General features: G+C 39.1%; 4 protein-coding genes across 4 annotated transcripts; all 4 read right to left on the bottom strand.

Annotated features, from left to right (window-relative positions):
- Window positions 1-188: 188 nt before the first annotated feature.
- Window positions 189-1,127, bottom strand: LOC115814926 (olfactory receptor 7G3-like). Its single transcript, XM_030777898.1, has one exon. It carries the CDS (start codon window positions 1,125-1,127, stop codon window positions 189-191), a length of 939 nt encoding a protein of 312 aa, XP_030633758.1.
- Window positions 1,128-3,827: 2,700 nt separating this feature from the next.
- On the bottom strand, window positions 3,828-4,751 carry LOC115814927 (olfactory receptor 10J5-like). Its single transcript, XM_030777900.1, has one exon. The coding sequence runs from the start codon at window positions 4,749-4,751 to the stop codon at window positions 3,828-3,830; it is 924 nt and encodes a 307-aa protein (XP_030633760.1).
- Window positions 4,752-11,678: 6,927 nt separating this feature from the next.
- LOC115814928 (olfactory receptor 52E8-like) lies at window positions 11,679-12,620 on the bottom strand. The gene has a single exon (XM_030777901.1). It carries the CDS (start codon window positions 12,618-12,620, stop codon window positions 11,679-11,681), a length of 942 nt encoding a protein of 313 aa, XP_030633761.1.
- Window positions 12,621-14,169: 1,549 nt separating this feature from the next.
- On the bottom strand, window positions 14,170-15,111 carry LOC115814929 (olfactory receptor 51E1-like). The gene has a single exon (XM_030777902.1). It carries the CDS (start codon window positions 15,109-15,111, stop codon window positions 14,170-14,172), a length of 942 nt encoding a protein of 313 aa, XP_030633762.1.
- Window positions 15,112-23,239: the final 8,128 nt, after the last annotated feature.

A 23,239-nucleotide genomic window follows, 5' to 3' on the forward strand; every position in this document is an offset into this window, starting at 1 on the left:
TATGCCTGTCAAGCGACTTTGAGTATCATGAAAAGCGCTCTACAAATAAAATGTATTATTATTATTATTATTATTATTATTAATGTCCTGTAATACTGTTCAACAGAGGGTTGGAGGTTTTTTTTTTTTTTTTTTGATCTGGGATAAATGCAGGTAAGTATAACATGCCAATATTATGTCAAAAGTTATCACACACCCAAACCTATTTTGAAAAGTGAAAAAAAACACAGAATTTTTTTGCGTATGTCTGGCAAACTCAGGCCATACATGAGAGGATTCAATATGGGAGGGATCACAAGAAATTCTACTGAAAACACTAAAGCAACAACTTGATATTTCCCAAGATCATATCTACTTAAAGCAACATCACAAAATGATGCAACTGAGTAGTTCACAAAGGTCACAATGTGAGGGATACATGTTTGCAGTGCTTTACTCCTATGCTCTGATGACATTTTTTGACAAATAATCAAAATTCTTACATACGTAAATATAATAAAACTTGCAGGTGCAAAAACAGTAGTTACTGTGACTAAATATCCCAGTATATTCTTGTTTGTGGTGTTAACACAAGATAGCCTGACTACAGACCAGTTAGAACAGTACAGTCTTTCTATTTCATTACCACATAAAGGAATACTAACTAGAAAGTAAATGGCAAGACTCAAATAAAATATCACGTAAAGGAAAGCACAGGCTATACAGACAGATGTGACTTTTGGAGTCATGATACTGTGGTATCTTAAAGGATGACATATTGCAACATGTCTGTCAAATGCCATCAAAGTTAGTATCGTGTATTCAGATACTGCATAGGTGTAAATAACAGAAATCTGGGTAAAACATGCTTGGCGGCTTATTTTATGTGTGTCAGAGAGAAAATCAATTAGTAATCTTGGGAAGAAACCAGCTGTGCCATATAGAGCATTTATGCATAGACAGCAGATGAGGAAATACATTGGTTTATGAAGAGACTTCTCCTTAAACACAGCCAATAAGACAATGGCATTAAAAAATATGATGGAAAGGTATACTAAAAGCAAAATCATGAAGGAAAAATATTGAAATTGATTTTGCTCTTTAAAAACTGTGAGATAAAAAGCAAATGAGATGTTTCCATTTCCCATTTGATGACCTGCAATGAAAGAGAAATAATAAAATGTGAAATATATTTAGATTTCATCTTGAAGTATAGACTTTTCACAGGCATCTTGTGCTTCTTTTAGACAGACTGCCATATTCTGCAGAGAATTTTGCATTTTCCAAAGGGGCCGATTTTTATAGATTATCTAAATGGAATGTGGATATTTATGGTCTTTTTATAACAGCATTAAAACAGATTATTATGTTCAATCTTATTTCCCCTGTTTTTATGTTCTTTCTATGTCCATTTTCATGTGAAGCACTCAGTGCATGTAATTTCTTTATTGTAAAGCACTTTGAGCTGCATTTCTTGTAATGAAAGATGCTATAGAAATAAAATTCATTGTTATTACTACTATTATTATTATTATTATTATTATTATTATTATTATTATTTTCAGAGGTGGACAAAGTAAACAACTCCATTACTTGAGTCAAAGTATAGATACTCCTGGTCAAATATCACTCCACTACAAGTAAAAGTTGTTCAGTTCAATTTTTACTTGAGTTAAAGTACTGGAGCACTTGCCTTTGAAAATACTTAAGTATTCAAAAGTACATTTTCTTTTTAATGTCATCGCATTGTTGTATTGTTGCAACAATGCATTTAATGACTCTGAAACAACTTACTGAATGCACTGACTTGCTTGTAGAACCTGTAGAATAAAAAGCTTGTGGAATATGTTACAAAGGCTATAGAAACACAGTTGAACCAAATGCTTCCTCTATAAAAGACAGTGTATAGCTTCAGTTAAACAGGCACTCGGTTAACTCAGATTGGCCTTAAAAGGATAAACACGTCATAATGTTGTAGGCTAGGTTAATTTTACTTCTACTACATAGCATTGTCAGAAATGTGAGACAGCTGGATGACCATTGTCACCGCTTGATTCCTGCCCCCCTCGTCTTATTGGGACCGGGTCCCATGTGAATCCGCTGACCTTACAAATATTACTGTGTTTACCTGACAAGATTAAAACATATATTTCTGAAAGGATTTTTGTCAGTAACGTTAACTCGGCATTTTCGCTAGCTAACTATTAGTATGCGTCAGCAGTGGATTAACACAGTACCCAGTGTTATGCCCCAAATGGTTTTCAAGCCAACTGGTTTCCGTATGCATACGGGAAGCAATTAGCTTGGAAACCAGTTGACTGTGATTGGTTTTTCCCCTGTGATGAACACAACATGGCCTATCGCATTTTAGAAAAGAAAATTAGTCCGCTGACTTCAAAGCTATGCATTAAAGTAACGAGTAACGAGAACCTTCATAGAAATGTAGTGTAGTGAAAAGTACAATATTTGAATTTCAAATGCAGTGGAGTAAAAGTCATAAGTTTCCCTAAAAGAAAATAACACTCAAGTAAAGTACAGATACTCGAAAAATGTACTTAAGTACAGTACTCAAGTAAATGTACTTCGTTACTGTCCACCCCTGATTATTTTATAATTATTATGTAACGAGATCACCAGGAAGCCGGACGCAAGTGCAGAGTTGGTTGAATTTTAATGAAAACCAGGCGAGCACATTAACTCCAAAACAGGATGGAAAACAAACAGGAAGCAACACAGAATAATACAGAAAGTATCCAAAACAGATTCAAGACGCTCAGAATACACATAGGGTACGTGTAGACTTCGCAACGAAGGGGAGAAACAGAGGCGTTAATAAAGAGGGGAAAATCAGGGAAAACAAAAGTGAACACAGGTGTGGATGATGAAGGGACAGGCCGATGATTAGTAAACCGGCGATGCCGATCGCTGAATGGCTGGAGTCGGTGCGGGAGGAGACGAGGCCGTTACATATTATTATTGTTGTTGTTGACTGCTACCGTACAAAAGAGCACTCTCAGCTATGTGTTCGTGAGCCATAATCAATAGAACAACTACAGTAAAATTATTACATATGAAAAAAAAAGATAATGTTTTTTCTCTATTGAATTATATTTGTATGTGTGAGTCAACTCAGCTACACCAGTAGAGGTGAACAGATTATTTTAGTCCCTGGCCATAGTTCGCAATGTGCTTTTTTTGATTTACTATGTGTTGTATCATATTGTGCGATTCTGTTGATTCCTTCTCGACCGCTGAATATTAATTTCTTTTGCTAGCTGTGTTTTCTTTCTTCTGTTAATGATGTGTGCCAGTTAACATCAGTTGGTGTTAATGATGAGCTGTCCTGTTATCCCTCATACTGGCACCAAATTATGAGTTCCAAATGAGTTGCATTACCTATTGTGAAGCTGTTCCCCCTTGGCAGGGAACCAGCCCATGTCTAAATCACTGTAAAAGTGCTCTTCGGCCTCATCAGGATTGGTCATTGGGATGCTGTTTTTGGCCTTTGTAAGTGCCGGTACGTCTCAACCAATTCCGGAGTCCCCCGTGCTAGCCAAGCCCAGAAGGCCTCCCTCCTGTGGGCAGGAAGGAATGAGCTGAGTGGGTTAGTTTAGCTTCTGTAAGACTTCGCATAGCTATGATGGAACAATTGTGCCTGAGCCACTTCTCATCTGCTACTGAATGAAAATTAATATCCAAAATAAAAGCAAAATACAATGTGGTTTATATATGTGGAATGTCCTGTAATACTGTTTTTTTCTTTTCTTCTTTTTTTTTTTTTGATCAGGGATAAATGCAGGTGAGTATAACATGCCAATATTATGTCAAAAGTTATCACACACCCAAACCTATTTTGAAAAGTGAAAGAAACACAAAATTTTTTTGCGTATGTCTGGCAAACTCAGACCATACATGAGAGGATTCAATATGGGAGGGATCACAAGAAATTCTACTGAAAACACTAAAGCAACAACTTGATATTTCCCAAGATCATATCTACTTAAAGCAACATCACAAAATAATGCAACTGAGTAGTTCACAAAGGTCACAATGTGAGGGATACATGTTTGCAGTGCTTTACTCCTATGCTCTGATGACATTTTTTGACAAATAATCAAAATTCTTACATACGTAAATATAATAAAACTTGCAGGTGCAAAAACAGTAGTTATTGTGATGAAATATCCCACTATGTTGTTGTTTGTGGTGTTAACACAAGATAGCTTGACTACAGACCAGTTAGAACAGTACAGTCTTTCTATTTCATTACCACATAAAGGAATATTAACTAGAAAGGAAATGGCAAGACCCATATAAAATATCCCGTAAAGGAAAGCAAAGGCTATCACGACAGCAGTGACCTTTGGAGTCATTATATTGTGATATCTTAAAGGATGACATATTGCAGCATGTCTGTCAAATGCCATCAAAGTAAGTATCGTGTATTCAGATACTGCATAGGTGTAAATAACAAAAATCTGGGTAAAACATGCTTGGCGGCTTATTTTATGTGTGTCAGAGAGAAAATCAATCAGTAATCTTGGGAAGAAACCAGCTGTGCCATATAGAGCATTTATGCATAGACAGCAGATGAGGAAATACATTGGTTTACGAAGAGACTTCTCCTTAAACACAACCAATAAGACAATGGCATTAAAAAATATGATGGAAAGGTATACTAAAAGCGAAATCATGAAGGAAAAATATCGAAATTGATTTTGCTTTTTAAAAACTGTGAGATAAAAAGCGAATGAAATATTTCCATTTCCCATTTGATGACCTACAGTGAAAGAGAAATAATAAAATGTGAAATATATTTAGATTTCATCTTGAAGTATACACTTCTGAATTGCAAATTTGCCATTACACAGGTTTTTTTTTTTCATCTGTAAATACTTCATTCAAAAAACTTCAATGTAATGTCAGTGTTTCCATTTCATTTAGAGTAAAGAGTGTGTCATAAAATGCTGTAAGCTATGTATAACCTTTTTTCATGTCCTCATTAACTGTGACAGTTACTTTCATGATGCACACAACAATAAACAATGACACATTACAGTATACTTATGTTATGCATGTACATTACAAATGCTGTATGTTACCTTCGGCATGTGTCAGACATTAGCTGATGAGTGACTGTTTCGGCTGCCTCAGTGAATGATCAGTTTATATGTATTGCAGCACCAGATCCAGATTAGGGTGTCTATTTGCCCTAGGGAAGAAATCTAATCATTTCTTCCAGAGACTTTTCATAGTCATCTTGTGTTTCTTTTAGACAGACTGCCATATTCTGCAGAGAATTTTGCATTTTCCAAAGGGGCCGATTTTTTTGTGGATCATCTAAATGGAATTTTATTTCTTTCAAGTTCAAGTTTCAAGTTTAAGTTTATTTAAAGCCCAATATCACTGTTTACAGTCTCAAAGGGCTTTACATGCCCACAGGATTACAACAACCAGAGCAGGGTTGCACCCCCTGACTTGATCCTCATAGCGGGCAAGAAAAAACTCCTGGAAAAAAACCCAGATGCTAGGGAAAAATAGGAGAAATCTTGAGAAGGACCACAGAGAGAGGAGACCCCTTCTAGGCCACTCAGGTGTGCAATAGGTGCCAACTCAGTGGGCAAATTAAAACAACACAGCGATAATGAAAATGAAAACACAACTAGTAGACAATATAAAGAATGACAAGATGGCATGGGGCTCAGTTGGGGTGGATGACACCACCACAGCAGCGCAGGAAGCCACGAAGCTGCAGCAGCCATCAGGATGACGATAAAGAGAGAGATGACAGGGAGGGAGGGAGGAGGGGGGGGCACACCTAAGAGGAAAGATGATCAAACAGATGAGCCACAGCCATGCAGGAGATGAGGGAGGGAAGGAGAGCATTATTGGATTATCAGCACTTAACAAATGAAATAAGGAAAATAATTTTATAGAAGCATGAATGTTGCAAGACTAGTGGCTGTGGATGGCGCAGGAGGAGCAGGGCCACACAGGGGGAACAGGGCCAGGGACAGCAGGGCACAAAGTCAGACAGCTGGCCAAGGGAAGGCGCCACATCCAGGCAGTAGGCGCAGACATCGACCACTCACACAAAGAGAAGAGAGCAGGTTAGTATCAGAGACTGACAAAGTTAAGATAAAAGCAGAGGAGAGGGAGGAGCGAGAGAAGACGAGAGGTATCTAAGCCAGCAGCTACTAGGGTAACCTATGACAGGAGAGACTACGGCAGAGACTGAGCCTCACTGGGTGGTCAAGTCGAAATTATGCTAACCATACGATACAGAGAATAAATGTTACGTTTGGTCTTAAAGGTAGCAAGAGAGTTTGCCTCTTTGATTTCTATAGGTAGGCTGTTCCAGAGAAAGGGTGCGCAGTAGGCAAAGGACATCTTTTTAGCTCTTGGAACAACTAATAATTTAGTAACCTGAGAGCGCAGGGTGTGGGCGGGGGGGGGGGGGGGGGGGGGGGGGGGGGGGGGGGGGGGGGGGGGGGGGGGGGTTTGTCATACGGTGTAATTAATTCGGATAGATAGGCCGGTGCAAGCCCATGGAGAATTTTAAATTTTAATAGGAGGACTTTAAAATCAGCCCTCATGTGAATTGGGAGCCAATGAAGGGAGGCCAGGACAGGAGTGATATGATTGAACTTCCTAGTTTGGGTCAGAATTCTGGCAGCAGCATTCTGGACGAGCTGAAGACTTCTGGTACTAGAGGCAGGCAGACCAGAGTACAGAGCATTGGAGTAGTCAAGGCGAGGCGTGACAAATGCATGAACAATGGTTTCTGCATCAGCCAAACAAAGTAAGGGGCCTAATTTTGGCGATATTGTGGAGATGATCAAAGGCCATTTTGGTAGTGTTCTTGATATGAGTGACAAGCGAGAGACTAGAGTCAAAAATCACACCAAGGTTTTTAGCTGTGGAATTTTGCGGGAGAATGCAGTTGTCAAAATTTTATGTAAGATTATTAAAAAGATGCTTATGCGCAGGGGGACCGATGACTAGCATTTCCGTCTTATCTACGTTAAGCATCAGGAAGTTTGAAGACATCCAATTTTTAATGGCACAGAGACACGCCTGAAGGTTGGCCAATTCAGAGCGGTCACTGTGCTTGACTGGTAAGTAGATCCGAGTATTATCAGCATAACAGTGGAAGCCAATGTCACAGCTGCGAATAATGTCTCCAAGAGGGAGCATGTGAATAGAGAATAGGAGAGGGCCAAGGACTGACCCCTGAGGGACACCATAGTTAAGCTGTCGGTACTCAGATGTCACATTATTGTAGTGGACACACTGCTTTCTCTCTGAGAGATAAGACTTGAACCAGGAGAGCACCAGGCCACGGATGCCAATTTGATTTTCCAGGCGCTTTAACAGTATGGTGTGATCGACTGTGTTCAATGCTGCACTCAGATCGAGAAGGATAAGCATTGAGGTTTCACCAGCATCCATGGCTAGTAATAGATCCTTAGTCACTCTAGTTAGTGCAGTTTTAATGGAATGAAAACACCTAAAGCCTGACTGAAACACTTCAAACAGGCTGTTGGAGGACATATGGGCGATGAGTTGCGCAGCGACAATTTTTTGAGTATTTTAGAAAGAAACAGGAGATTAGAGATTGGCCTATAATTATTCAGGCTTTCTGGGTCGAGGTTAGGTCTTTTAAGTAGGGGGCTAATCGTGGCTGTTTTAAAAGCAGAGGGTAGAACGCCTGACTTAAGTGACAGGTTTAAGAGGTTGAGGATTGTAGGGCCGGGGATCTAGAAAAGTTCTATGGAAAGTTTAGGAGGTAGGGGATCGAGCAGGGAGGAGGCTGGCTTAGTGGAGTGCACCAGTTTAGAGAGCGCGTCTAGGGAGATCACTCCCCTCAATCCAGCTCTATTACCGCATGCGACTGTGTCAAATCTTTCTCGCAAAAAATAGACTTAATCCGTTGTGATTCTCAAAGTAGTCTACAAAATCTGTGAGGGCGTGAGAGTACGCTAATAGCAAAAGCCAAATCGCTGCTGACAGTGGGATGACCATAGTGCAGGTTAGGTTGAGAAACTGAGGCAGAATGAGGACCATGCTTAAAGAGGAAGTCTCTGCTGAAGCCTCTTCACTAAATGAATAGCTAGTCATATTAATCTTAGCCTTATGTTAGAGGAGAGGAGTCATTGACTCATGGGACTCAGCAGCCTCTGAGGGGTTTTCCTTAACAGATTCTCTAATCACCTGCAACCTGGCCTGCTCTAGTGAAAGATGTCATAGCTGACTCAAACATCTACCTATGTTGCCTGGTAAAACAGCGGCGCCATGCCCATTAGGGTGCAGGCCGTCCGCTTTTAGCGAGCCAGGTCTACCCAAGAAAGAGGGCCAGTTATCTACAAAATCGTATCCAACTGCACCAGCCAACGATTCAGTTGCACTTATCTACTGTATCTTTCATCGTTACCCCTAGCTGGTAGAGGGCCAGAGACAATTAACTGATGCCGACACATCTTTCTGGCGAAGTCACAAGTCCTAGCTATGTTGACCTTTGTGACTTCTGATTGCCTTATTCTAATATCATTGGTGCCGACATGAATAACGATGTTGTCATAGCTGGTGTCTATGGGGTGTGCCTTATCGATACGGCTATTCCTGTTTGCCAGCACCCTAAGGTTAGCTTCTATGTCGGGAGCTCTGGCACCGGAGAGACAGGTAACAGTCGCTGGCGTTGCTAACCTGATCCCTCGGGTCACTGAGTCCCCTATAACAAGGGTACGGGGCTTGGGGCGGTTGAAGGAGGCAGAGGACCCAGGCCGGCAAACAGGAGAAACAAGAGTAGCATAGCGATTCACCACCGGGAGCGGTTGTGAGTCAGGCTGTACAGATGGCGGCTGGTGTCGGCATCGGCGAGACCTCCTGCCACTCACGACCGTAACAAACTCTTTTTCTGCCGGCGAAACTGCACTAAAGGGAGAGACTGAGCCGCTAATCAGCTCAGAGGCTAAACTAATTATATCTGGGGCGCCCGTCGTATCTATTGTAATAAAACTGGAACTAGCGCTACCTTTCTCTGATGGACACGTCTCTCTGGGAGAGACAACTTCTCTACGATAGTGAGGCAGAGAGAACAAGACATAGTGGCAGATAATGAGAAGTAATGTAAATGTTAATTATCAACACACTATTGCTGTGTAAGTAAGGTTAGCAAGAAGGCTAAGCTGATGTTAGCAAGCTAGCAGCCAAACAGTAGAAAGAATGTGTTGATGGGTAACGCTAACAAAGCAGAAACAGAGCGAGATAAAACAAGCACATAAGCACACAAGATTACAAGTGCAGCACAACGTAATTGTTAACAACAGACCGTAGACAAGTGACGATAATCAGCACAGCAGCGGCAGCAGACTTACACAGGTACAAACCGGAAACCGGAAGTCACGTCAAACCAGCATTTAAACAGATTATTATGTTCCATTTTATTTCCCCTGTTTTTATGTTCTTTCTATGTCTCTTTTCATGTGAAGCACTCTCTGCATGTAATTTCTTTATTGTAAAGCACTTTGAGCTGCATTTCTTGTAATGAAAGATGCTATACAAATAAAATTCATTATTATTATTATTATTATTATTATTATTGTTGTTGTTGTTGACTGCTACAGTACAGAAGAGCTCTCTCAGCTATGTGTTTGTGAGCCATAATCAATACAACTACAGTAAAATTATTACATATGAAAGAAAAAGATAATGTTCTCTCTCCATTGAATTATATTCGTATGTGTGAGTCAACTCAGCTACACCATTAGAGGTGAACAAATTATTTTAGTCCCCGGCCATAGTTCGCAATTTTTTTGTTATTTACTATGTGTTGTATCATATTGTGTGATTCTGTTGATTCTTCTCAATTGCTGAATATTAATTTCTTTTGCTAGCTGTGTTTTCTTTCTTCTGTTAATGATGTGTGCCAGTTAACATCAGCTGGTGTTACTGATGAGCTGTCCTGTTATCCCTCATACTGGCACCAGATTATGAGGTCCAGATGAGTTGCATTACCTATTGTCAAGCTGTTCCCCCTTGGCAGGGAACCAGCCATGTCTAGATCACTGTAAAAGTGCTCTTCGGCCTCATCAGGATTGGTCACCAGGATGCTGTTTTTGGCCTTTGTAAGTGCAGATATTTTTTCAAGGTGTCTTAGTTAAACAGCTAAGTGGTCAATAAATGATACACATAAGAAATGTACATTTAGCTGATTCATGTTGGGAATAGTTTCACCTGCTATCATTGGTAGTACGGTTTTTGCAGACTTGTGATAGCAAAGAGAGGAAGGTTTGTGGTTACCCAATACTAAATTATTCTAATATGCCAAAATAGGCAACTGTCAAGAAGTTGGCAAGACAGTGTATACACGTGCATTTAAAGAGGAGTTTATTGAACACTGTGTAGACTAGTGGGCTGCAACATTGCACCTGGGGTGAAGAAAAGACAGTGGCATTAATTCCAACAGAAAACCAGGCTGGATATATTAAGACAGGTGAGCAGGGTGATAGAATAGAATTGGTCTGGCCAGACCCGTGATCAGTAGAACGTCAACATTGAACACTGAATGGTTGAAGCAGAGGAGGGGGTGGAGACGACAACATAATTTGGTATTGGGCCATTTTAACCTGCCAGTGTTTTTTCTGAAGTTCAAGTGTTCAGAAGCTCAGTTCAAATGTGTGTAATTGTGTGTGTGTGTGTGTGTGTGTGTGTGTGTGGATAATTTACATATTACTAAATTAAAGTTATTCCACATACTGGTCATCATATTGTAACAGGCAGATAGCAGGACCTTGGTCACAAATAGACATCTCTAAAATGTTGTGGTTCATATTCATTGCTGAATTACCAAATGCATAAATCCCTTGCAATAGTCCTCTCATTCTGCTGACTCAAATGTAGTGGTTTGGATTGAAAGAGGAGTTTGTATAATCTGAAGATTTATAGTGGGACAGTGAAAAAGCCTCCTAAATATTTTCTAAAAATGCTGTATATCATTATTCCACATGACAGATGAATGGAACTAGGGAAGATATCGTTGACGATTTATATAATTTATTTTGGAGTAAATGTAATGAATATGAACACATATTGTGAGAATAACAAATATGTCAAATATGTTAAATGTGTCATTTAATAAATTTCAATATCATGCCAACAAATAAGGCAGCACACAAAAAAGATGATGTATAAGTGACAATACAATCTCAGTTTTTCAGTAATGCAGAATTGCTCTCAGATGTACTGCACAAGGTAATATCTGGGTAAACATTTCCTAAATTAATAAATTAACTTGATTTCACCAATATTAATATGAAATCACAGCAAACTCTGGCAGCATGTTAGAAACACCAAATGATACAAACAAGATCTTATGACATTTGTAATCATCAAACCTGTCTTAATTAATCCATAATATTTCATGTGACCATGCTGGTAAGATTTCATATGTACAGCAAATTGTGAGCTCATGAGAACAAATCATGATACTCTCACTTTGAGTTCATTGAGGTCCATTTTTTAAAAAAGAAAAGATTACAATAATTTTCTACAATAATAATTCCAAAAGGAAATTAAAACATCATTAAGCTTCAGCATAAAGAGCTTTTCCTTCTACATAATGTACATATGCATTGCCATATAGAAACATTACATGTCAAAATGTGTATACAGTTTAAATAACATTTACAACATAGTCATTACAGAATTGGAATCACTGTAGGCAGCTTATACAAGCCAAGGATTTTACGTCGCATTTCTGGCAGTTTAAGACCATAAATAAGAGGATTGAGAATGGATGGAGTAACAAGAAATTCCACTGAAAAAAACAACTCTATAACTTGAAGATTCTCTGTTTCGTAACGATTCAATATAATATCACTAAGACTTGCCACTGAGTAGTTTATAAAGGATACAATGTGAGGTAAACATGTTTGTAATGCTTTGCTCCTAGACTCTGCTGAGCCTTTTTGACAAACAATAAAAATTCTGATGTAGGTATATAAAATGTAAATTGAAGGCAGGAAAACAGTAGTGGTTGCAATAAATATCCCTGAAGTATATACTTTTTTCATGGAAATCCCACAACCTAGCCTGACCACAGACCAACTGGAACAGTACAGTCTTGATATTTCAGTGCCACAAAAATGAAGTCTGACTTGTAAAGACATGACAACACTCACAAATATTGTTCCATATATTGCAACAATGCCGACAGACAATGAAGCTATCTTTGGAGTCATAATATTGTGATATTGTAGTGGATTACATATGGCAAGATATCTGTCATAAGCAATTAAACATAGTATTGTGTACTCAGATACTGAATAGGAATAAATTGTAAATATTTGTGTGAAGCACGCTGGACGAGAAATCAGGTGTGTGTCAGAGAGGAGATCAATTAACAGTCTTGGAAAGAAACCTGCAGTACCATTCAGAGCATTTGCAGATAGACAGGCAATGAAAAGATACATTGGTTCATGAAGTGATCTCTCCTTAAACACTACCCATAAAATGTTAACATTAAAAAATATAATGGAAATGTAAACTGTAAATGTCAGTATGAAGAAGAAATATTTCAGTTGACCTTGATCTTTAAATACAGTAAAGCTAAAACCTGATGGCACAGTTGTGTTTTCCATTCAGCACACTTAAAGTACCTAAGGGAAAGAAAATTTTAATAATTTGAAATGTGCAAAACATGTATTCTGGTTCAGAAAAACATTCATTACACAATTTACAACATATTTCTCATGACTACAAGTTGTGACATTAAATGTTAGACATTTCACAATTAAGGAACTCTAGATAGACAAAAGCATGTCTGGTCAGTAAACAGTAAAACTCATTGCATGTAGAGATTAGATTTTACCTTTAATGTGAACTGGATTTGAAATGCGTCTTATTGCTTCTGTCACCAGTTCATGTATTCTCACCCCAGATCAATTCTATTTATAACCCAATGAAATACTGTCTGTACTTTTTTTTTTTTTTAGAGGTGACCTAGCCATGAGAACTTTTATGAAATGTACATGTTATGTTCTGGTGTATTGTACATAGCAAACACTATGTTGCATCACCTCTAAAATTCTGGTACCATTAGTGAACATTTAGCCTAATACATGTTAAGGCACAGAGGAAGGGAATTTTGAACCAAAGGGTCAGGTTAACTTAATATTGGCTGTGATGTTTATGTATGAGCATATGTGGCATTAATGAGGCCTAAGGTCAGTATTATTTGAAGCCACTGGTAGAGAAGTAATAGCACAGACTTAAAGTCACTACAATTCTACAACATTCAGAAAATGAATTAGAATTAGTTTCAGATTATTTAATCATGAAAGATAAGTAACATCAGACAGTGTCCAATGAAATCAGCCACTGCTTTCTATGTAAGAAGGACAGAATAGCAATATTTAAGCCATGAGGCCAAGCCATGTGTAGCCAACACAACATTAATCTCAAAAGGTCAAATGAAAACATTGTTGCAAGACATTTGCTATTTATCATTTTGGTCGCTCTAATATATGATTTGATTTTGGTCTGAATGAGATGTTTTGTATTTTAACTGGCTACTGTAGGTCATCATGCATTTAGGGGGAAGGGCCTCTTTTAGTGTAAACTTTTCACAAACATGAGACATGTAGAACCACACACACATTTCTCAAAATTTCACAACAAATTATCTTCATAGATTAAAATTCACAAATAGTGTACACCTACTTCGAGGCAATTATTTTATTACTCATTTGGTATATCTTAAGGGGGAAAATAGATAAATAAATTAAATTAGCATATGTAAGCAAAAATTAGATCATGATATTTTAGGATAGCCCCATTTAAATCTCATATCTTGTACCAGCAGCCAAAGGCCAGTGCCTTTGGCTGCCGCAAAGTTTTGGAATACAGACAAATCTCTACCTAAGACTGTCAGTTTTTCAATGATAATGACAAATAACCCCGCACTGAGGCTGGAACATGCAAGTATACATTAGAGGAAATTGTGTGACAGTCAACCACTGTTTCCAGCACTATAAGCATGGTCACTTTAAGACAGGTGGAAACATAAACTTGGGACTCCAGAGGTGGAATGTCTTGTAACACTGTTCAGCAGAAGGTGGTAGTTTTTTGTCTTTTGATCTGGGATAAACGCTGCTCAGTATAATGTGCCAATATTATGTCAAAACTAAATCACACAGAAGCCAGACCTATTTTTGAAAGATGAAAGAAACACAAAATCTTTCTGCGTATGTCTGGCAAATTCAGGCCATAAATGAGAGGGTTCAATATGGGAGGAATCACAAGAAATTCTACTGAAAACACTAGAGCCACAACTTGATATTTTCCAAGATCATGTCTACTTAAAGCAATATCACAAAATGATGCGACTGAATAGTTCACAAAGGCCACAATGTGAGGGACACATGTTTGCAGTGCTTTGCCCCTATACTCTGATGACATTTTTTGACAAATAATCAAAATTCTTACATACGTAAATACGATAAAACTTGCAGGTGCAAAAACAGTAGTTATTGTGATGAAATATCCCAGTATGTTGTTGCTTGTGGTGGGAACACAAGATAGCCTGACTACAGACCAGTTAGAACAGTACAGTCTTTCTATTTCATTACCACATAAAGGAAGTCTAACTGAAAAGAAAATGACAAGACCCATATAAAATATCCCGTAAAGGAAAGCAAAGGCTATACAGACAGATGTGACCTTTGGAGTCATTATATTGTGGTATTTTAAGGGATGACATATTGCAGCATGTCTGTCAAATGACATCAAAGTTAGTATCGTGTATTCAGATATTGCATAGGTGTAAATAACAAAAATCTGGGTAAAACATGCTTGGCGGCTTATTTTATGTGTGTCAGAGAGAAAATCAATCAGTAATCTTGGGAAGAAACCAGCTGTGCCATATAGAGCATTTATGCATAGACAGCAGATGAGGAAATACATTGGTTCGTGAAGAGACTTCTCTTTAAACACAACCGACAAGATGATGGCATTAAAAAATATGATGGAAAGGTATACTAAAAGTGAAATCATGAAGAAAAAATATCGAAATTGATTTTGCTCTTTAAAAACTGTGAAATAAAAGTCAGATGAGATGTTTCCATTTTCCATTTGATGATCTACAATGAGAGAGAAATAATAAAATATGAAAGACATTTTATACATATATACACACACACACACACACACACACACACACATATATATATATATATATATATATATATATATATATATATATATATATATATATATATATATTTCCATTGTATTTCCATTTCCATTGTATTTAGAGTGAAGAGTGTGTCATAATCATAACAATGCTGTAAGACATATATGCTGTTCTTTGGTCTCCTTAAGTCCACTTTGACAGATACTGTAATGATACAGCATATAGCAATAAACAATGTCAGGTTACAGTATACTTATGTTATGTTTGTACATTATCAATGCTACAGCAGAGGAAAATATTCCAAATCAGTAAACAAAGTTTTATACCGACATAAATCAGAACTTACCGTCAGTGTGTTTCAGACACTAGCTGATGAACAACTGCATCAACTGCTTCAGTGAATGACCAACTTATATGTCCTGCAGCACCAGATCCAGATTCAGGTGTTTATTTGCCCTAGGGAAGAAATCTGATCATTTGCACCAGAGAATTCTCAGGTGTCTCCGGTGTGTTGTATTTACTCTTTGCAGACTTAAAAGCATAAACTGCCTAAATCCCCCATCGCATTTATGTTTCTTCAGATGCCATTTTTGTTGCAGATCATCTCAAAGAAATCTGGATGTTTTATAGGTTTTATTTATTTGTTTATTTATTATCACCTCTATGTAGTTTGCAGATCTCCTTTTCATGACTGTACTAAACCATCCTTTAGCTCCAAAGCCTCACTGACTCAGATGGTTTTGGCATTAGCAGATTAGTAACTGAGATGGTAAACCCTTTTCAATAATAAATCAGCCATGTGCTCTTCAGCATCAGTCAGTAAAAGAGTGACAGCAAAATAAATGACATTTGAAGGGGAGAAAAAATGGTATCACCATGCCCCAGCCATCAAAACACATATGCGTGTGTGGCACAAAAAAATTGATAAAGTACATGAACATCAGTAATTGAAGCAGTTATTGGAATTTGTGAATAACTGCATGTCCAAATGCCACAAGCAAGGTCTTCTGAAGATATTTACCACTGTGTACAGTTATGGGTTGGCTTACTATTAGGGATGATAGCTTCATAACTTCCTTCATCACAGTTTGATATGATGCACAAGCAAGGCTGGAAATGAACTTTTTTGTCCACTTGCCACTGTGGCTGGTAGATCCCAAAATCTACCAGCCATTCAATTTTTTGACCAGCCACTTTCTTCTTTTAAAAGGCAGTGTGTAACTGCATGTGAGAAATAGTACAACATCTACAATATTCAAGCATGATTACTTAGGTAAATAGGCTACTGTATTTCACTAGGTAAATATTTGAATTCTTAAGGAAAATACTGACATTCCTGCTCTCTCTCTCATGCAAACACATTGTGTGTGTGTTTGTGTGTGTGTGTGTGTGTGTGTGTGTGTACACTCTCACACAAACTGTGCACTAATGGAGGTCAAATTTGATGAGTTGGGCAGATTAAACAAAAAACAAAGACATCCCTCCTCCCATTCTCATCCCCAATCCCACTTGTTAGTTCTATTAGTTCTCTTATTGGCATCCAAAGTGTGCTGATGACATAACGAACAGAACACTGTCTGGCTTGTCTCCTCATAAACAAACCAATCACGGGACTCTCCAATTGACGGCTTTTCTCTGCTTATCATTAAAAAACATTTTTGACCTTCGCCTCTTTGGACTGTATCTCCTCCTGGAAGGTTTTCTCTGCAGGCCTCCTAACCCCTGCGATGTAACACCACACTGTTTTTTTTTTTTTTCTTTCTGGTTTTGTGTTTGTTACAACGGTAGCCTCCTGGTCTACAATGGAGTATTAGGGCCACAGTGAGCAAAAAAATTCTGAGATTTCAAGAATAGGGTCATAATGTTACGAGAATAAAGCCATAATATTGCGGGAATAAATTTGTAATTTTATGAGAAAAAGTCATAATATTACAAGAATAAAGTCGTAATTTTAGGCTACATGTTATTTTAGAAGGGAAATATGAGAAGAGCGGCCTGCCGCCTGAGTTAAAATGAGAAACATGGAGCATCTTGTGAAGTCATACTTTAGTATAGGTTTCACAAATAATGAAATACTTTAATCCTTTGGCACATCAGCACCACATCATCATAAGTAGCAGGACTTTGAAAAGATTGTGCATGAAGCCTGAGAGAAACAATGGTTGCCAGAAGCAGGCTCAGGCTGCCATTGACTGACCTCTGGCCTGTTTTGTTGGTTGCTGGTAATATATATTTTCATGAAAAATATGTTTGTTTGTTTTTCTTGTAATTTTACTTTTCTCGAAATCTTTCTCGAGATTTTATACTAGTAATATTATGATTTTTTTTCTCATAAAATCACAACTTTATTCTTGTTGTATTAGAACTTTTTGCTGAAATATTATGACTTTATTCTGATTAAATTACGACTTTGTTCTCGTAATGTTACGAATTATTCTCAATTACGTCTTTATTCGCGTAATATTGCGACCTTATTCTCAAAATCTCGAATTGTTTTCCCTCAATGTGGCCCTAATACTCCGTCGTACTAGGCTGCTTGACCCGAGGTGATTCTTTTAAACCGTTGGTTACATTTTTTGTTTGTGTTACGTCCCAGGTGTGAAAATGGTGTCCAGGGATATGGTTTAGGGAAATAGGAACCCACCACCAGTGCTGGTTTGGGACAGTGTGATGGTGAGAAGACACTGACATGGGAGCACTGTACAAAAAAAGTGCAGTATATTAATGGTATTTACAAAACAATGATATTTACAAATATATACAATATTTACAATAACAAATATACATAGGAATGGGGAGACAGACGGTGCCAAAGCAATGAACGAAATAAAAAGAAAAACACCTTAAAATACTACACTATCTAATAACAAAATATACACAAGTGGCACCCACCTCTTACCTTATTACACAATATTATTATGGCAATGAAATGAAAAGACTACTCTATACTTATACGTATGCTTTTTTAAGAGTGCCGTTTGGTATTTAAAATGTTTTTGCATCACCTAGATGGGATTCTCAAAATGTAGACACACCTTGCTGATCATTTTTCTTTTATCTTCTGTACTTAAATAACATATGGAATATGTTGCTAATGTTACATACACAACTTTAGAAGGACATGCAGGATTGCAGAGGTATAAATATGTTTATTTTGCCATTGCACTCACTGCCCATTTACTCACACACTCTTTCACACTCACTCACTCACTCACTCACTCACTCACTCATTTTCAAAGCCAATTAAGGTCGCCTGGAGTGCTGGAGCCTATCCCAGCATTCTTTGGGCAAAAGGCGTGGAAACACCCTGGACAGGTCGCCATTCCATCACAGGGCACCTATTTACTCATTCTTATTTATTTATTTATTTATTATTTGTCTCATATTTAAAAACAAGACTCTATTAATAGCTGCTTTATTTTTAAATTCCATTTTTGGCACAGCTGCTTTTTATCCTGAATTATTAATAGATTTTCTGTCTGATAAACAAATAATCTCTTATCCAGCTAGTGCTCTGCGCGCTTTTCTAATATACACATATGGTGTATCAGAGTTCACACTATTGTCAGCAATGGCCTATGACAGGTATGTGTCTATCAGCAAACCATTACAATATGCAACACTTGTAAAAATGTCCACTGTTAAAAAGATGTTGTTTATTTCTTGGTTTTCCCTGCATTTGAAATTGGCATAATGGTTATATTAACAAGCAGGCTAAAACTGTGCAAATATATTTTGCATTTATTAAGGTACAAAATGCAAAATATATACTCTTGCAATATTTTTTCCCTGAATAATTGTTACAAATAGCTGTGTTCAGCTTTACTCAACCCCAAATCTGACCTCCATGGTGATGAAAGGACCAAGTTTACTCAGCTATTCTGCCTGTCAGAATAGCAGCAGTATGGGTGTTATACAGCTGCATGATGTTGTCATATAACCTTACTGCAAAGTGAGTTATAGGTTGTACAGTCTAAAACAAACTCCTTACCAGGCCTAGTGTCAGAAAGGGGGATTTGTGTTTTATTCAGTATTTTTATTGATTTAGAAGGGTAATATGAATATTTTTTGTGTATCAGTGGATAAACAGTGTTTCTAAAGAACAGGGTCTCCATTTATCGACTAGCTAGCTTCACTGGTTGAATGGCCTTCGATTACAAAATAATGGGACCGTGCACTGATCATTTGAAGTAGCTGAAAGCTGAAAGTTCCCTTAATGAATTAACTGTAATATTTCCCATAATTAATACATTATTTCACATCTTTACAGAAAGATTTGACAAAATGTAAATACACATGCTGAGAATGCTCCAAAGAACAGCCAGAAAGTTCTGCAGGGTTGATTAGTTCATAAAATGGGGGAGAACTGTGCTACTAAAGTCCATGGCCAGAAACTCTAGGACAACAGAGAAGGGAACATTCCCATTTCTAGCACTGGAAATTGTGACATTCAGATATTACTTGTTTGCAACTATTGTCATATGCATCCATATTTACATATTCAGTAAGTTTATGTATCAGTGTTGTAGTGCTCGAATCCAGGACTCGGAGTAGACTCAGACTCGAATCACGTTTTTGGTGACTTTGACTTGAGTCATCATGATTGTCACTCGGAACTGAACTCGGACTTGACAGTTTAGGACTTGGACTTGGACTCAGACTCGACAGTTTGTGACTAAGGACTTTGATGCAAATATGACCCACCTGTTGTGCTTTCGTTCTGCCTGTGTTCTTGATGGAGGAGAGAAATGATGACAGGCAGATCGCCCAGTAAATAAGTTCCACCATCTCTGTGTCATCACCAATCAGTGCATTTTCCCCCTTATATAATCATTGTAATCTCCGTTGAAGAAGCCAATTACTGCAGTTACGTTATGTTATTTCACTAAAGTTTTATCAACAGATTGAGGTACTTTGTTATTCACCATGAAAGTCTATTAAGGAGTGTCATTTGGACTCCATCCTGCTGTCCTTCCCAGATTATCACCACATTCCAACATTTTATGTGAAGCTCCAACAAAACAGTACAGGCACAGTCATTCCAGAAACCCCCCGTTACAACATATTCAAGTTGTGTTATTGTTTTATTGACATACAGTTGTATTTGCATACACTGGAAGTGAAGTCCATCAGTAAAAACCTGAAGTTGTTAAAAATCTTTATGGTGTAAAAGGTTGAAAAAAAATTCTCTGTCCTCTTTATCCCAGATTGATTTAATTTGATAACGTTTATTTCCGACACGTTGATACAGACTTGGACTTAGACTCAAGTAACTGGGATTCGGACTCGGACTCAGACGCGAACACTGCTGACCGGGACTCGGACTTGGACTTGGACATGAGCAGTGGAGACTTGAGACTCGACTTGGACTCAAGGTATGTGACTCGACTACAACACTGTTGTATATTCAATTAATTTTGCATCATAGGTCTTTGATAGGATTATTTCATTTGAATATTTCATTTGAATTATTTGAAAGATATTTGTTTTATGTTTTGTGTTCATGAGATTTTTTTTTTTTTTTCACATACACTTAAAATATGGGTTGATTTAAAACTGCAGAACATTCAGAAGGCCTGAAAATATAGGGCCTGGACTTTGTACTCTACATTGATCAACATTTAGATTGACATAGGCATACCCCACAGTGGTCAAATGTGTCCCTTAATGATGTAACTCAGCAGACATAAACAACTTTGTTACTGATCATTAGTATGTTTCCAGCTAAAGACCTTTAATCCCAGACGCTAGTCCAGTAAATCTCTCAGTGGACAATGGGGAGCAAACTTCAATAAGAGATTATGCTTTAATGAGGTCCCATGATAGCACAATAAGTCCATCATGGTCCAATTTGCATTATTGTGGTCTTGAAGAAGAGTACATTATGCAATTTTGTACTACGCTATTTTGGATCACCACGGTTAGGGGATCTTAGACCCCCCCCCCCCCCCCCCCCCCCCCCCCCCCCCCCCCCATTAGAACAAAAATGTCAGTTCGCTGCTTGTTCAGTTTTTTTGTATGATTCATAATAAATCAAATCAATGACTTTGTACTGTTGCACAATGTCTAATGATGGCCTTGTTACTGATCTTTTAGGTTCTTGATCAAAATAAATCCCCTTGCTTTAACCATATTAACTGATTAAAAGTTAATAAAAATATTTCAATCTCAGAGTAAGCCTTTGAAGTCTGTCTTATGAGTTTATTTTCTCTCTCTCCTGGGGAAGTTCAAACTGAAAAGTCAAATTCCTCCTGGAACTGCGAGCTTATCATAGTGGAGGGGTTTGTGTGACCCTGTGACCCTGGGAGCTGTGCTGTATGGAGCATGTAGCTCCTGGTAGGGTCACTCAAGGCAGAGAGACCTCAGGTGAGGGGCCAGCCAAAAAGCAATTCATGAAGCCCCTATGAATAGTCTCCACAAAAGTACAGGCACCTTGCCCAGAATAGGGATAGCAGGGCCCCCTCCTGGAGCCAGGCGTGGGAGAAGAGCTCATAGTTGAGCGCCTGGTGGCCTGAATGAGCCACGTGGGGCTGCCTTACCCTGGGCTCACCACCTGTGAGTGGAAAAGTAGGGGCGAGGTACGATGCCACACGGGTGGCGGGTTGCAACGGAGGCCTTGGTGGACTGGACTTAAGGTGCAGAAACTACCTTTTGGTATGTGGAATGTCACCTCTCTGGGGGGAAAGGAGCCGGAACTTCTGTGGGAGGTCGAGCAATAACAACTAGATATAGTTGGGCTCACTTTTACGCACAGCCTCATCTCTGGAGCCAAACTCCTGGATGGGCTCTGAACTCTATCCTTCACTGGAGTGGCCCAGAGTGAGAGGTGGCGGGCAGGTGTGGGGTTACTTGTTAAACCCCGACTGAGCACCCCTGTGTTGGAGTTTGTCCCGGTGAACGAGAGGTTCGTCTCACTGCGACCTCAGTTTACGGGGGGAATTCTCTGATTGTTGTGACGGCATATGTGCTGAACAGCAGCTCGGAGTGCCCAGCCTTGCTAGAAGTACTGGGGAGTGTCCTAGTGAAGACAGCATCTGGGGACTGTAATTCTACTGGAAGACTTCAAAACTCATGTTGGCAATGATGGACAAACTCGGAGGAGGGTGACTGGGAGGAATGGCCCACCTGATCTGAACCCATGTGGTGCTTTGTTGTTGGACTTCTGTGTGAGTCATGGATTGTTCATAACAAACACCATGTTTGAGCATAAGGCAGCTCTCAAGTGTACCTGGTACCAGAGCTCCTTAGGCCAGTGGTCAATGATCGACTTTGTGGTCATCTCATCAGTCCTGCGGCCTTATGTTCTGGACACTCAGGTGAAGAGAGGGGCAGAGCTGTCAACTGATCATCACCTGGTGGTGAGTTGGATCAGATCGAGAGGGAGGCTGCTAGGCAGAACTGGTACACCCAAGCACATAGTGAGGGTGAACTGGGAACATCTGGCTAAGGACCTTGTCCAGAAGGTCTTCAACTCACACCTCCAGAGGAGCTTCTCCCTGATCCCAAGGGAGGTTGGGGACATGTAGTTCGAATGGACCCCGTTCAAAGCCTCCATTGTTGAAGCAGCAGCTTTGAGCTGTGGCCAGATGGTCATTGGTGCCTGTCGTGGTGGCAACCCAAGGACCCGGTGGTGGACGGCATCAGTGAGGGAGGCCGTCAGGCTGAAGAAGGAGGCCTTCTGGGCTCGGCTAGCTTGGGGGACTCTGGAATTGGCTGAGAGGTATTGGGAGGCCAAAAGGGCTACAGCGATGTCGGTCGTTGAAGCAAAAACTTGGTTATGGGAGGAGTTCGAGGAGGCCATGGAGAAGGACTTTCAGCTGTCCTCAAAGAGGGTCTGCCAAACGGTGAGGCGATTCAGGAGGGGCAGGCAGGGCCTCATCCAGGCTGTTCTCAGCAGGGAAGGGGAGGTTCTGACCTTGACTGAGAATTTGGTTGGGCGGTGGAAGGAACACTTTGAGGAGCTCCTAAACCTGACTGACATGCCCTCCGCAGAGATGGCAGGGTTGGAGGATTCTGGGGGGTCATCACCCATCTCCCTGGCAGAGGTCACTGAGGCAGTTAGGAAAC

The sequence above is a fragment of the Chanos chanos genome, chromosome 6 (genome assembly GCF_902362185.1).
Source record: "Chanos chanos chromosome 6, fChaCha1.1, whole genome shotgun sequence".
Taxonomy (NCBI): domain Eukaryota; kingdom Metazoa; phylum Chordata; class Actinopteri; order Gonorynchiformes; family Chanidae; genus Chanos; species Chanos chanos.